The following is a 16,417-nucleotide window of genomic DNA, read 5'->3' on the forward strand; positions in this document are numbered from 1 at the left end:
TAATTTAATACACATGTAATGTGCATTCTTTTCTATTAGAATTAGTCTGTGATATGGGTACATTAGATTTAAATTTCTTGTATTATACTGTGATGATGAGTCTGTCATAAAATTATTCCAGTTTTTCCTTACATACATTAAGTACTCAAAAATATACAGAGCCGATATAGTAATTATTTTGCTATTCCTAAATACCGATCTACAAGATTGGATGTAAGACATATTATTGATAATTCTTAAATTCTTAAATATAAAAGCAGTAGTAGGTAGCGATTTTTCGTAAAACAACGCCTAAGAACTTTAGGATTCTTGAAATAGTAAACATGTGACAGAATTGCTCAAGAACAATTCAATATCTCAAAGTTGGTTCTGCCCCACTTAGAAGGTATCTGTAATGTTAAACAGAATCTGCCCAATTTTCTATTCAAGATTTGGATAGACTTTTTTCATGTAAATATCCTGGGCTTCTTGAATTTTTTTCAAATAATATGCTATTCATAGTTAAAAGTCCAAAAACCATGACAAAATTAATCGTATTTTGAACGAGGGATATAGGTGACATCTGAATAAATTTAAATTTTGCATTAATTCGTATAAAAAATAGATGAATCATGACATAATTATGAAGCTTTAAACGTTGAGAAATTAGAGACAAGGATGACTATTTTTAACGTCGAATTTTATTTTCTCAGTTGACATGTCTCAGATTCCTAATCGCGACACGATTGATTTTTGATGAAAATTTACTTGAAAATAGTTGCAATAACTAAACTGCACTGTACTAAATATAAAGTCTACATCTTCTTTTAAGAAATATATTTTTTTTATTTTCGATGGGAGCAATCACCGTGAAAGTTGGTGCAATGCCGCCGTTTTTATAGAATTGATGCTGTCTTTAATCAATTTTAGCGAAATTATAGGCATATTTTGTAAGGAAGGGTAAAATATTAATCGTTACATCACAAACTTATTACAAATGGTCGAATAAAATTTAGTCAAATAAGCATATTCGATCGAAGGTGCTCCAACACTCACACATAAATAAATACATAACACCAAACCCATTAAACGGCAAAGTATGTTAAAATGAATTTTACGTGTTACAGTGCAAATCCACTAACGTTACCTTATGTTATTTCAGATGCCAGTTTATATGCACATTACGTGTTCAAGGCCTTTGATGTCAACTGTAATGGGGCAATTAGTTTCAGGGTAAGTATAAACCTTTGAAGTGTTCTTGGAGAGAGCTCGAACAGCTGAAACTGATCGGAGTGGCGCGGTTTGACTAAATGTGTCACGTAGGTAGGTGTGAATACCACGATTTTGTCGTCCAGGTCCTTCAAGAACTTCATTTTGACTCAACTTCTGTTGACTTTTTCAATTCGCAGGACAAATTATTTTTCTAATGAAAAACGTTAAATGCAAGCAAAAAAAGATAAAATATATTTTTTTCGATTACCATATTTGAATTTATAATTAATTTTTCTAAAAAGTTCCATATAACAAAAACATTGGTTTAGTTTTTAGTTTTTAATTTAGAGAAAAAGAAAACGAAATAATGAAAAACTTTAAAGATTGACTCCTTGCCAAAAAGGTAAAGGCAAGTCATCTATATAAACTTATATTCAAAAACTTCTGCTACCCGAGTAATATCCCTTTAATAGTGTATGTTAAATTTGGAATTTTATTTTATTCCCCACAATTGGAGAAACATAAGAATGCAAATTGGGATGTTGCTTTATCTTATCCACTGCTTTCTTACATCAATATTTTTCTCTCATCTGCGACTGTCGCAAGAAGTTGAACATTCCAACTCTTAATTATTTCACTGTATCTTTTTTGGGGAGCTGAAAATTTTCATTAAAAAAAAATGGCTCACCTAGAGTTCTTTAGTAAAAATAAAAGAATACGTGTTCTTGTTTGTAATTTACTCAAAAAATACTTACCTTAATACATTTACAAAAACTGTTGGAATTGTCGACCTTCAACCCCAATACAAACTTCCATTTTGTAACGCATTGATTGGTGAACTTATTAAAATAAATCTGTCTGTCGAATTGTCTCACAAGGCGCTATAATGAGATTCCGCAATTCCTTCAAATTTTCGGTCGGTCGTATTCCCAGAGAAATAATCGGGAGGATTTAAATCTGGGCGTCGTAGAGGCCAAGGTTGTGCTCCTGCTCTACCTATCCAACGGTTTGGATATGCAACATCCATATACAATAATACTGAATAACCTGACTGAAATGGCTCGCAGCACCGTCGTGTATAAACAATATTTTTTGTCAACGAAATAGGGGCTTCTCCAAAAAAGTTGATAAATCCTCTTCAAGGTAATAAGTAATAAAAAATTTAAGCCATTGAAGATTAAATGCGGTACTAGATTCGAAGATAATAGTATAAAAATGCAATTTTAATCTACGGAATGTAAAAATTACTTAACAAAGCAATATGAATAATGTACTAAAATAATTAATATAATAATAATAATTTCTGCATAGAATAAACTAAATGAAAATAAAATAGTGAAGTAATATGTGATTGTATCTATAACTAACTTTAAAAATTGTAAAAAATAATCTATTTTTAATCTAAAAATTACAAGGTGGCTTATCTAAAAATTATAACTGCTAAAATTTAGATTATCTGAAACTGTTTATTTTTGGCATATTTTAATTCATTTTGTGGCAGGAGGTTCGATACCGAAAAAAAAATGGTAAGAAAGTTTTCAAAGCAATTAAAATCTGTTAATAAATATGCAAACTGCCTCGTGTAAAAATATCAGATCGATTGCCAATGTGGTTTTTTTGCAAAATGATATTAAAAATTATGCTCTTATACACATGTTCTTATGGGAGTTGGGAAAAAACTTTAATTAAACGTGAATATTGCTCTTAAAAATTATTAGGATCGGGAAAATAAAATTGTAATTATAGAATTAAATATTACTAAACATTTTAAAATAATAAAAATATGCACTTACAATATAATTATTGAGATAATGGAATGGATAGATAACGTTTTCACAAATTTGAACAAACATCTGATCCAATGAAAGGAAATATGGCAACACTGACGCGCTATATTTGAATAGTTCGATTATACACTATAAAATTATTCCACTTGAACACATATCTAGTAGTATTTAATATTAAATACATTTTTCGTGATCTAATGCAATATAATAGCAATTTGAAACAAAAATTGAAAGGATCTCTTTCCAATACAAACAGTATAGATGTTCTGTCATAATCTTCAATTTGACCAGACGACGTCTCACTACTAAACACTACGCTTCTTCTCATCAATCCACATTCTGTTTCATACGCATTTTGTATTGCTTTTCAGTCATTACTTTTCCTCTGTCTCTTGGACGTTCATTCCGGGCTAAGCACAGTTGACAGTTGACCCAACATTTACCTACCACCACGCCATCTGATGTACAATGTTGCCAGATTTGACCCATAGTTTTACAAACTCTTAATGAACAAATTAGTTTATGTAAGGTTGGTACTACAACGAAACTTCCCTGTATAAGCATAGGCTTCCCTCCCGCACCGCCTGCTCCACAAGAGTTCTATAGAACCTCCTATAGTTTTGTCAAAAGAAACAAAATGTAAATATTTAATTATAATGTATGTAGTAGTATATGAATATACTTTTGATTTCTAAAGATTCAGAAATTAGCCGTGAGATTTATTTTTCTACGCAAAAATGAATAAAAGGTGTTGGGGAAATATCTTATCTTCATACAAAAATTGTAAAAAAGCAAAATTGTTAGTTTTCATGTTACAAATGAGACAACTGCTATTACGTAAATTCCATGTTTGTTTGCCCCATCTCATTTGTGTGACCTAGAAATTATCCAATCCGGCTCTAATTTAAAGTATGTGTGCGCATACGTGTAATACTTCCAGCTCGTTGAATAATGCTGGCGAGCGGAAAGAAACGCTTTGTAGATACATCGAGTTGCATTCATTAGTCTGGCTGAGTAATTAATAATATCCGCCATATCCTACCCACCGTAATGTGTACATAAAATAACCAGGATAACTTCAAATACACAAAAAACTGCATCGTTGAATCAAGTAAATAGGTTCCTATGCAAAAGTTTAAAAAATGGTAACAAGGAAATTGGTAACTGATGAAATTTTACAGTGTGATTCACAACAAATCCAAAAAATCCTTTGTGGGATGTACAGCAAAATCATACAAATACCTACCATAATGTAAAAGCGAACTGGAATTTAGTCGACTGTAATAACGAGCGTTCAAATAAAAACGTGGTCAAGTTGGTTCTGAAAATTTGGACGTAGGGCGTAGCGTATAGCAAATGAACTTAAACGTCATCTGTCAAAGCGCTATATCGCCGCTATAAATTTGAATATTTTCGTTTTAAAAAGCGTTTAAAATGGCGTTTTCTCAAGAACAAAAAGTGTTTATCATAGAGTCCTACTTTAGAAATGGACGCAAGATTGACGGAATATGGAAGTATTCTATTGAGGAATGTTTCATAGAATTTCAAAACCAATTTCCCGGCGTTGTTGAGTACAAAATTTTTCAAAGTGCAGTTCAGCGTTGTGTTAATGTTTTTCGTGAAACGGGCAGTGTAACAAGAAAAGAAGGAAGCGGCCGACCTAAAAAGCGGACTGAATAATTAAAAGAAAATGTCCAACAAATAATGGAAAATGCGCCAAGAACTTCTGTACGTGTTTTATCACAAATGGTGGGAGTATCAGTCGGTACCTGCCACACAGTGTTAAAAAAAGCTCCTTTAATTGTTTGTTATTGTTATCACGATTATTCCTTAAAATAAAGTTATATAGTCATTAACGTTATTGAAACTGACAGCTGCTATACAGCTCGTGGAGAAATGAGGTTAAGTTGGTCGCTATAAGCTACTCCCTACGTCCAATGTGTCAGAGCCAACTTCGACCACGTTTTTATTTGAACGCTCGTTACATAACCATATCCAATGAAGTCACAACCAATAGGCATGTACAAAACGTTTACATACAAAAACTAGCTAATAGATATTAGTTTTATCATATCATAGTTATTTTTTATTTTAGCGAATTGAATTGTTACTTCTATTATTGTTATTAATTCCTGTCATTGTTAAATGTAATCAGTAAATTTTAAATAACATTTTAATTAAGAAAAAGTTTATATTAATGTTATGTTATAACGATGATTTAAAATTTTGTCCACCGACTCGTAAACACATTTAACCCCCCTCTGCTCCAGTTTTGATGAACCGAGACAAATATTCCTTCTTCTGGCTGATTTTGCAATTTCGAATTATTTACAGCAGCTACTTCCTCGTAAATCATCTATAGTTTCCAGAGTACGATATACTTCATTTTTTAATTGTCCTCATAAAAAAAAATCAAAAGAAGCTCGCAAGACTGCGGTGGCCGTACTACCGATCCTCTTCGTCCAATGGGTTTATTTGATATATTTTAATTCATATTCAGAAACTGAAACGGAGCACAGGAAAACCCACGAACGCTATGTTGTGACGTCATACTACACGTTAACGGCTAGCCCACAAACTTGGCTAGATCGCACGTACTTTTTCATATGTAAAGATAAAAATGATTGTTGCCATGTTAGATATGATCGTATGTAAGAACACGTAGGTAAAACGGAACTGTATGATATTTCTGCTGTCCGCTTTTGACAATAGAATGCTGCCAATTTGGTAATTTTGGGTTGTTTTTACCCAAGTGCAAAACTACGCATCTTTTAAAGTTCAAAGCCATAGAATCCAGTTCCTATTTCCACATGGGAAAAACTCCTAATACCCACATGTTCAAATTTTAGAAAGAAGACGTTTAATGGGCGTCTTCCTAAAATCAAGGTGTATGCCTTCAACACACTGACCACTATCAATTGTGATGGTCTAATCATTTAAACATTGTAGCAAGTTGGTGGTTGTTGATTTTCCAGGAAGAAATCCATGCTGCCCTTCAGTAATGATTTTATTTGACAACACAAATTCGGTTACAGTCTCAGTGATAATTATTTCCATAACTTTCACTTTAACAGGAGTAAAACTAATCTGTCGATACTATTCTTCAATAAATTTGTCGCCTTTTTTATGAATAGCAATTATATCAGATGATTTCCAACTACTTGGCATAGTAGCAGAATTTTGCATTATAATAGACAGTGGAAGGCACACAAATGCAGCGCATTTGTTAGAAACTGTTGGCAGTAAACCACAGGTCCAACAGAAGAACTTTTTAAATATATTGACGAAAACAAGAAAACGTACCATCGTACAAAACTGCATTCATTGTCGAACAGCTAAGCGTAAAGCTTCAAGAATACATATAGATATTTTCGAAGAATTTGGATGTACTGCAAACCTTTCATTCAATTTGGCAGTATGACTGGTCCAATAAAGTGATCGTCGATAATACATGCCCAAACATTCCAAGAAAACCGGAAGCTGAAAGTGATTCCATTGTATAAAACACTTAATCTCTAATTAACACATTTCGTTGTTACAACTATTCACAAAATCTAATCCGTAACGAATAATGCGCTGGTGGCTTCGACATGATAAGATGACTTGTAAAATATTTTTTTATAATAATTAACTGATAGATACAGACGTTTTCTTGTTTTAAGTGAAATTTTCATTTTTCTTGAAAATGCATTTTGTCTTGCTTCGCCATAAATTAAAACTGTATCCATTAATAGGTCAATTTATAACACTTGCGAAATAGATATAAACAACAGAAAATAAAAGTACTATGAAAATCATAGTAACCAAATCGGCAGAAGCTCTCTGGAGGCACGTGCGCAAGGAATTTAATAAATACACCACAGCCGTCCAACAACTTAGTGCTTTAAAATTATAACTATTTCGTGTTACCGGCTCTATTTTTATGTTTTCTGGATAAGTTGTAAATCGCCCGTACATTATTTAAATGCATTAACGCAATTACCCTTCAAGTCAAAATCTAATAAATGGCGAATGCGCCACGTATAATAGTGAATGTTTTTATTGTCAACTTTTTAAGGAAATGCTAAGTTTTATGTAATGTATCTCACTTTTATTAATACAACACTTACTTAACATACACACTTTCTATTAAAATTTATAGAGAAATTTATGTCTTTAAGGCGATAAATAGTTGCCACAAGATATATGATATATGAAACTGGTCAAATATGTTTGAAAAATTATAAATTAAAATTAACTAAAAATAAAGTTTGTTTATTGATATTTGTACTGCGTTACAAAAAAATTTATTTTTTTAAAAATTTTTATGATATGTGTAAGTTACAAAGGTACAAAATCTAAATTGTTACAAAAATACGTATTAATAGAGAAAGTTAGGAATAAAAAACCAGTATCTGAAAATAAAAAATTTAATATTTTGCAATTATTAGTTGCGTATTACGGGAAATAGAGCATTTCGTAATAACTGATATGACACTGATTGTGAGTACAAAACATATACAGGGTGAATCAGAACTTATCCAAAAAAATTTTTTTGAATGTACTCTAACAAATACAATTTTCTGACTACAATGACTTACAAATACAATTTTGTAAAAAAAATTTAAACGGCAATTCGAAAATAATTTAAAAATACTCTTCTGCACGGCACTACAGGCAATGGTCTACTGTAAAACCTGATCTTACGCAAGGCAAAGCAAGCAGTCGGCGACCGGCACGGCGGCAAAGTGTAATAAAAAATGCACAGACAAAAAATTGAAAGAAATAAATAAAATTTTATAATACCTATTTTTATATCAACCTAAATTCACTGCTTTTGCCGCTATTGTTATTATCAATTAAAAAAATTAATTTTTGATTTTATTAATAAAATAATAAATTACATATTTTGACATATCTACCTGATGTTATAACAATTCAAAATTTTGTCCACCGACGTGTAAACATATTTGAACCTGTTTTACCCAGGTTCTACGAACTAACACAAATGTTGTCTTGCTTCACCATAAATTTAAAACGATATCCATCAACTCCGAGTTGCTGTACACGTAAGCCATTTTTGACTCTTGAAAAACTAATGTAAACAGTATCGCAATAACGATAATACTAACATCGGATTTCAGTATTCGAAATCGCCTGGGGCCACGTGGGCAAATGACGCTAAAGACTACAGTAGTAGTTGTGAATCACCCTGAATTTGTGTTTTGTAAGCTTTAATACGTCAATTTAAGTTCCAAGTCCAAATGAGAGTACTTATCTATAGACTTTTCTTCTACATCGATGTGTTTCCATAATATTTGTTTCAAAAAAGGTTGTTTTATAGGGTGACCGGCAACTATCTACTTTCTTGGGAGCGTATATAGATATAGAGTAATTTTTTGACTTTTCTTTGAAAAGGTACTCTTTATTTACTTCGATAAAATAGAATAAAATAAACGGTTTTCGAGAGTTTTTGAAACGGGCAGCAATTACAAGAATTTATTTTTTACAAATGTGTCTTGTATTTAGCTGTCTCAAAAGTTCAGAAAGCCGATCTATCTCAAAAACCGTTGAGTTTCTTAAAATAAATGAAGAGTACCTTTAATAAAATGTTCAAAGTATCTCTCAAAGTTTTAAAAGATATGGGATTATTATTAGGATATTAGGATATTTAGGGATATTTTTATAAATAAAAAAATGGTTATCAGAATCAAATTTTATCAATTTCTAATTCAAAACAACTTTTGTGATAGAGACTTCAGCTTTCAAATGTTTGATGTTTTCTTTTCAGTTAGGAGACTTTGGAAATGCCTGAAAAATTCGTATTATGTAGTTTTGTTTACCTGGATTAAATTTGTTTCTAACAGATATAAAATATACTAAAGGTATACAATCACATTAGTTTATTCTAGTCAATAATATATTTAATTACAAATAGGTACTATACAATAACACTAACATAAGTTTATGTAGAGTTTAAGTCTATTTTTGTATCGGTTATGGTCTAGTTCGAAGTTATAAGAAATATATTATAGGTTGGTTATTGACTTTATATCCACTGAAAATGCGGTAATAACTTAAATGGCCAGATATTTCTGACAGTTTATAAATAATTCGTGACTTTTGCTAAAACAAATTTATTTCTAAATAAACGGCGAATACGCTATGACTATTACGTTGAAATATGAACAAGCATAATATATGACTGTAGCTTTCAAAAATAAAAGAGATGGGATTCCATAAAAAACATTCACCGATTTGTAATTGACGCGGCAGTTTTTTTTCTTTATCATGTAAAATATGAGCCGACCTCTAGATGTAGGTCTAACTGAAACTGATAAATAACTACGATTAATTTTGCAGCTAGGATAAAATTAGGCAATTTATCAGTTTGTCTGTCAGCCTGCAGCTGGGCACGCCAAAACGTAATCTCTCCATGCCAATCTACAGTGAATTACACACACATATTCCTGCTAAATCTGCACAGTGTTGAAATGAGAATTGTCATTTTTTACAATTTAGGCATGTAACTATTAAAAACTAATAAATCTGTAAAACATCTTTGGCCAAGTTTTAGATTTTAGTTATTTGTCTAGCTATATTCTACCCTACGAACATTATTTAACTGTTTTCGACCTGGTAGTAGCTATGAAATTTTAGATTCGTGAATGGTTAGGTTTGTTTACTACATATTTTGTACATGTACTACCTTAATATATCAATAAAACTATAAAGTTTTAGGATGAAGAAAATTGGGACACTTCACAAAGCAGACAAGTTTTCCTAAAAGTAAATATTGTTTATGCCAAAGTTAAGCAATAACTAATAAAGTTTTGTTTGATGTTAAAAGCAAAAATATATTTACAAATACGGTATAAAGGTTAATTATTTTAATTTTAATTATTAGTTTTGGTTTATTAAATTTAAAATAGTTTTTTCTAAAATTAATATTTATTATGAAAAACAGTAAACTAGTAATGAAATTTGTATATGTACCCGTTCGTCGAGGGGTTCGCAGGTTATTGTGCTCTTGAGGTAACCTGTCGTGGGGGTAGCGGTTATAGTGCTTTTGGGTTAACCTGTCGTGGGGGTAAGAAGTTATTGTGCTCTTGGGTTAACCTGTCGTGGGGGTAGCAGGTTATTGTGGTCTTGGGTTAACCTTTGGCTCGGTTAGTAGGTTATTGTTAGAGACCGAACGAATGTGATTTTTTTGGCCGAAGCCGAACTTCGGTTTATGGGTCACCTTCGGCCGAAGCCGAAGATATTTTTATTAACTTGAAAATTTTAATTAATAACAAAAATATTATAAGATGCCATAAAAGAATGTCAAAAATAAATGCATAATGCTTTGGAAATATAATATATATAGGGTGTTAATTAAGTATGTACAATAAATTCAACAGTCGATTATTTGTGTGATTTTAATACTAAGTTCATATAAACATTGGTCCGCAGATGCTTCGTTTTCAATATACAGGGTGTTAATCTTTTATAAAAAAAATGCTATTTCGTAAATATCTTAAACACCCTTTATCCAATTTTGTTGTAATTTGGCAGTGTTATTTGTAGTGTTAAGGGGCTAATATAATATTTGTCAAGTCCACCGGCATCCCTTCGGCTTCGGCGAAAAGTTCGACTTAATTTTGGCCGAAGCCGATTCCTAGCCGAAGGTTTAAATAATGGCCGAATGTGGCCGAAGCCGATTAATCGGTCGGTCTCTAGTTATTGTGCACTTAGGTCAACCTGTAGTGGGGGTAACGTTTGCAGATTATTGTGCTTGTAGATTATATGATCGCAGGTTACAACATATAGTGGTTCATGCTGACAGTTCGATGTAAATCGTAAATTTTGCACTTTTAGGTTAGGAAATTTCAGAACCCTTGAAGTGCTTAAATAATTTTGAGATTCGGCGACCCAAAAAACATAAGAATGTATATCATTCGCTCTCTGAAGAACATTTTTCAAATTTGATACTGTTTTGAAATCACTAAAGTAGGTACTAAACTTCATTTAATGATATCTCCGAGAAAAATAATTCTTTTTCAAATTTGATAACGACATTTTGATAAGTAAGGGTTCTACTTTTAGATGACATGAGTCAGAAAAAAAAATCGCGATGTAATATAAAGCATTTTTCGGAATTTTAGGTTAGGATATGTCGGAAGCGTGATGTGATGAAGCAATTCTGAGGTCGGATTCGGATTCTACGCAAAAAATTACTTCGAAAATGACCCCCAGATACTCTAGAACAAACACAACCTCTTTTTTTGCAGACCTGTGTAATAATAATAAAATAATTATTAAATTGTCTGAGAAATAACAAGGGTACACAGCTTCCAAAAGGCAATTCAAACTTCTACACCAATTTTTAATTTTTTTTTTTAACTTTTAAACGAACAATTTTAGATACTTTAAATTTAAAAAATTAGTGATAAGCTGTGTGATTTTAAATTATAAAAATAACTCGGAAAGCGTTCATTTTTTCAAATAAAATCAATTATTAGAAATAAATTTAAAACGCGCTTATTTAATTTCCAAAGTGGTGTAGAAAATTCTCTGCTTTTTAGGATATATGCCACTAGTTAACAGATTTATATATAAATTCAATAAATTTGTGACTTTAATTACCTAATTATCTTATTAGTCTGACATTCATTAATTTTAGCCTTCATGTTTGAATAATTGAGATATATTTTTTAAACTTCAACCGTCTGTATTTCGAAAACCAGTAGCTCTAGACCCCAGATTTTGATTTAAAGGAACAACCTTCTGAAATTATAACATAGACTTACAAGACACGCAATCAGATCTTAAGAACCGGTATAAAATTATATAAATTCTCTGCAAATCAACACGATTCAAGTGAAGCTAAACAATATTGTGTAGAAATTATACTATTAAATATTTAGAACATCTTAAGAACCTTTATTTTATTTTAAAAAAAATAGTAGCTTCATCCTGTTTACTGGCCTGTTCAAAATTATTTTTGGAAGTCAAGGAATACATCATTATATCAAAATTGAGTCTATATAGTTTACAATAAGTAAATGCTAAATTGTCAAAATTTGCGTTAACTGGAATAAAATGAAACTGATTTAGAAAACTTTATTTTATTGTCTAGTTAGGTCGGAAACTTTTTGTTGTGCATATGTTTTTGTTTTAATTATTAATCTCAAACAAAAACAAAAAAAAAAATAAAATTTGTTTACGCTTTATTAGAAAAACATACACATTGACAATACAAGTTATTTTATAACAAATTGTTGTACATATGATAACATGATAATAATTTATTTTTGGTATACCCATATGCCACTCAAGGAGATTAGGCTCTTGAAGTCAGCATTCCAAAATTCTGTGAAGATCTTGGAAAAATTTCTATTGTTTGTGGTCCTGAATCCTACTATTTAGTCAAATATATATAAAAGTATATAAGCAGTGACAAAAACTAATATTTGATTTTTTTTAACATTTTCATCCCTTGCAAATATTATTTTAGCAATGAAAACAGTTAATACCAACATTTTTATACTTCGGTATGTATATGCACGTATTATCACGAACTCCTATTTTAATTTTACAGGATAAACAATCCCTATTGCTGGTCGGAATATCTTTATAAATTTGTCACATCAGAAAAAATACTTTCATACAGGATGTCCCGTGAGGAAATCCATATACTTTAAGGAGGCATTCCTCGGGTGGTCTGGAAACACATAATTTTCAAGATATGGATCATCTGTCAAAATGAATGATTGCATTATTTAACGATTTCAAGATATCAGATATGTGTTTTATTTTTGTTATCAATTATATTTAAATATATAATTTATAGTTTTTACTTTGGATAATGATTTACTACTGTTGCTGTTTACTCTGTTTGGAGGTATAATCCAATACTAGTTGGGGCATATTTTCCATAGAGTAGTCATTTTCGGCAATATCAGCAGTCTTGTATGTCTATGATTTTTTAAGTGTTTTGTGTAAATGTGTCAAAATATGAAATATTCGCACTATATTTTCAAAACGTGGACGTTATTAAGCTCCAGGCCTTAATTGAATAACCTACCTTATAGACGTACCTAATGATTAAAATTTTTAAGACATTTATTTCCTTTTTGCCTTCGCTCAAGAGTGAAAAGTAACAAATTGTAAGCAACAATGAAATGAGGACGGTGGGTGATAGAAAATGAAGAATAAATAATTAATTTCGCAAACAACAACCAAAAAATATAAAAGACTCAAGTCAAGTGAGGCAGAGCCCAGTTGCATTCAATGTTAATAGCACTTTCTTTTGAATGGAAACATCGAGGCTGCCTAGATTCCTCACATTGTTGGCTGTTATTGGATTCGTTGCGAACATTAATCAAAATCTTTTGTTGAGACAAAGTTACAGAAAAATACTCTTATAGTGTCACTGGAGGAATTCAGTGTTTAGGCCAAACACGCCCTTTATCCCTACGCATTGCACATGAAACTCTTTTGAGATTTGAATATTATTTGGTTAGAAACTTAAATACCGAGTGTTTCCAATTCAATATGTAATATATATATGTTACTAATTTCTTTACCGTTTCAAATATTTTTTGTAATTTATTCCTACTACTCATAACACGAACACTGTTTTTTAAGAACTTATTATCCTGTACAAGGATATTTAAATATTGAATAAAACTGAATTTTTCTAAAAGGTGGATAGGATGTAGTGTTCTCATATGTTTTTCGTTCTTATTTCAAAAATTTGACAATGAAGTTAACGATATTCAAGATCTATCATTTCGGTCAGCATCATAGACTATTAGGCAACGACAGGACGTTTTTGTAAATGTCATTAATTCGGTACGTTCGCTTGTGTGTTGACGAAGGAAATCGCAACATTGAATCCTTCATAAATGTTTACAAGTCACGTGACCATCAATTTTAGGCAACCAACATTGCAGGACTGGTATTGGTAACTGTGTCACAACTTATTGAGGGACTTTTTAACAAACAGGGAACAATTTGTTCAATTTCTTGGTGTAAACTCAAAACAACTACCTGTAATAATTGGTGTTCCACAAGGGAGTATACTAGGACCTCTACTATTTTTGTTATATTTCAATGACTTGGAATGTTATATATCAACATCTTATACTGCATTTGCGGATGACATAACAATGTTAGCTTGCCATAGACAACAAACAGATATGACAACATTGACAAAAATGTAAATCTTAGAAATATACAAGCAGATTCTCAAATGAATCGTTTTGTGATGAATCAATAAAAAATTTATATATTACAATTCCACCCCTTGCCTTCTAATTATAGTAGTAGTCCTTTGGTATCGTTGAATAGGAAATCTATCGAACAAATGACTTGTTTTAAGCTTTTAGGTTTACATATAGACATGCAATTGGGAGTAGTAAGTACTGATTTAACTGGAATTATTTCTAAAAAAATAGGTGTACTCACATAATATGTATTCTAGACTGAATAATTTCTCAAATCACTTATTAGTAGTAAAAATAATCAATTTTAATTTTCATATTAAATAATATAAAATTGCAGTTCTTCTGGGACAAAGTGTGTTTAACAGCTTTAGCTCTAGTCAAAATATTTCTCGTTTAAACAAGATTGTACCTTTCTTTTTCACCCTCTGCGTCCGCACTTTGCGACTGCTGTTTGTTCTCTATCAGCCGGTGCCATACTTCCACATGTTGTGTAATATCGTCTAGCCATCTTTTTTGTGGGCCTTCTACGCTTCTTCAGGATACCCCGAGGCGCCGTTGTATTAAACGATCCACTTTTCGGTGTTTTTCTGGCTACATTTCGGTCAAGCAATTCTATCTAATACGTCGTAGGCGTTTTAGACTCAGTGACGTGCCTCGGATATCTACACTTTGAGCAGAATAAATATTGGTTTAAGTAGAACATTTTATACAACAGGAAAAGGAAATTAGAAACATCCAAGTTTAAATATACACCGCCGATTTATCAATTTTGGATTAACCGTAAGATTTAACAAATCTAGATTAAATTTAGAGTCGAACCAAGTGTTGAAATTGGATTCCTGTTAATTAAAAATGATCAGGGGTCAGTTTATAAAATGAATTTTAATTATAATTTAACTAAATCTAGTTTGGTTGCTAAAGTATGAAACAAATGATTGTTGCTAAGAGATTTAGTTAAATCCAGTNTAATTATAGTAGTAGTCCTTTGGTATCGTTGAATAGGAAATCTATCGAACAAATGACTTGTTTTAAGCTTTTAGGTTTACATATAGACATGCAATTGTCATGGAAAAATCATGTTGATTATGTATGTCAAAAATGTGCGGGTTTATGCTTTGCTCTAAGCAGGTTATACTACATTGCTGATCATGATGCTACTAGAGTATTTTATCACTCAAATTTCGAATCAATAATTAGCTATGCAATAATGTTTTGGGGCAACTCAACAGCTTCCAACAGAATATTTATACTACAAAAACGTGCCTTAAGAAATATATTCGGATTAAGGTGAATCTGATCTGAATCGTGCAGATCTACTCTACCTTGTTTGTACGTGCTTGAAATTTTAAAATTTGTCAAACAAAACATTTCCAAATTTAATCTTCAAAATAAATTTCATGATTATCACAAGATATGGAACAAATTTACAATATGACTTGCATAGAAGAGAACTTTATAAGTCAAATCCGTATTATATGGGTGCATTATTATATAATAGATTACCAGCATCTGTAAAAAGCCAAAACTTTACTAGATTTATATTTTGAATGAAGAATATATTGCATCAAAATGCTTTCTATTATGTGAGCAGCTATTTGGCATATAATTTTAAATGGTTTATTGGTTATTTTCTTTTATTGTTAATAATTATTGTAATATTCGTTTTTTATGATATTTTAATACTTTTGTATGTTTCAATTGTATAATATTTTTATTAGTCTTTACTAGTTTGTATATTTTCACGTGTACTATATATTGTGATCTAGTGGACTAATAAATATAAAAAAAAAACTGTTCTAAATAAAATTGCTGGTCATATGGCTTGATGTATTAATCAATAGAAAAAACAATATTTCTTTAGTAATTTAACAGATTTTGTATGTTCAATAACAAATTGGGAGTACTGATTTAAGGGCCCCATATTCTTTAAATATTGTTTTCCGCAAAGACAAATAATTTCAAACATTTAATAACTGAATAATCTAAAGCTTATCAAATAATAGGAATGTTATGTCATGCCACCTGAGTATTTTCAAAGACGCCGGCCGCAGTAAAACGAATAAACAGGTGCAAAAAACGATCAAACCATTAAGGTTTTAGGTACTGAAATCTACGAAAATACTATCTTTTTTATATACAATTCCACATGTAAATATTCTTATAACATTTACTTGCTTAGTCCTACATATAAAATTGTTTACTTTTATTTATAAGTACGTGAAAATAATTCTTAAAATGTGGGGTTAG

At 30.9% G+C, this 16,417-nt stretch overlaps 1 protein-coding gene across 1 annotated transcript in view; it reads left to right on the forward strand.

Annotated features, from left to right (window-relative positions):
- LOC108911403 (Kv channel-interacting protein 1) overlaps positions 1 to 16,417 on the forward strand; it is a 162,994-nt gene that overhangs the window by 135,775 nt on the left and 10,802 nt on the right. The window contains exon 3 of the mRNA XM_018716335.2: positions 1,142 to 1,212. Within this exon, the coding sequence (XP_018571851.1) occupies positions 1,142 to 1,212 (71 nt within the window). The remainder of the gene's footprint in view (positions 1 to 1,141; positions 1,213 to 16,417) is intronic.

This window comes from Anoplophora glabripennis, unplaced genomic scaffold, assembly GCF_000390285.2.
Source record: "Anoplophora glabripennis isolate ALB-LARVAE unplaced genomic scaffold, Agla_2.0 scaffold563, whole genome shotgun sequence".
Lineage (NCBI taxonomy): Eukaryota > Metazoa > Arthropoda > Insecta > Coleoptera > Cerambycidae > Anoplophora > Anoplophora glabripennis.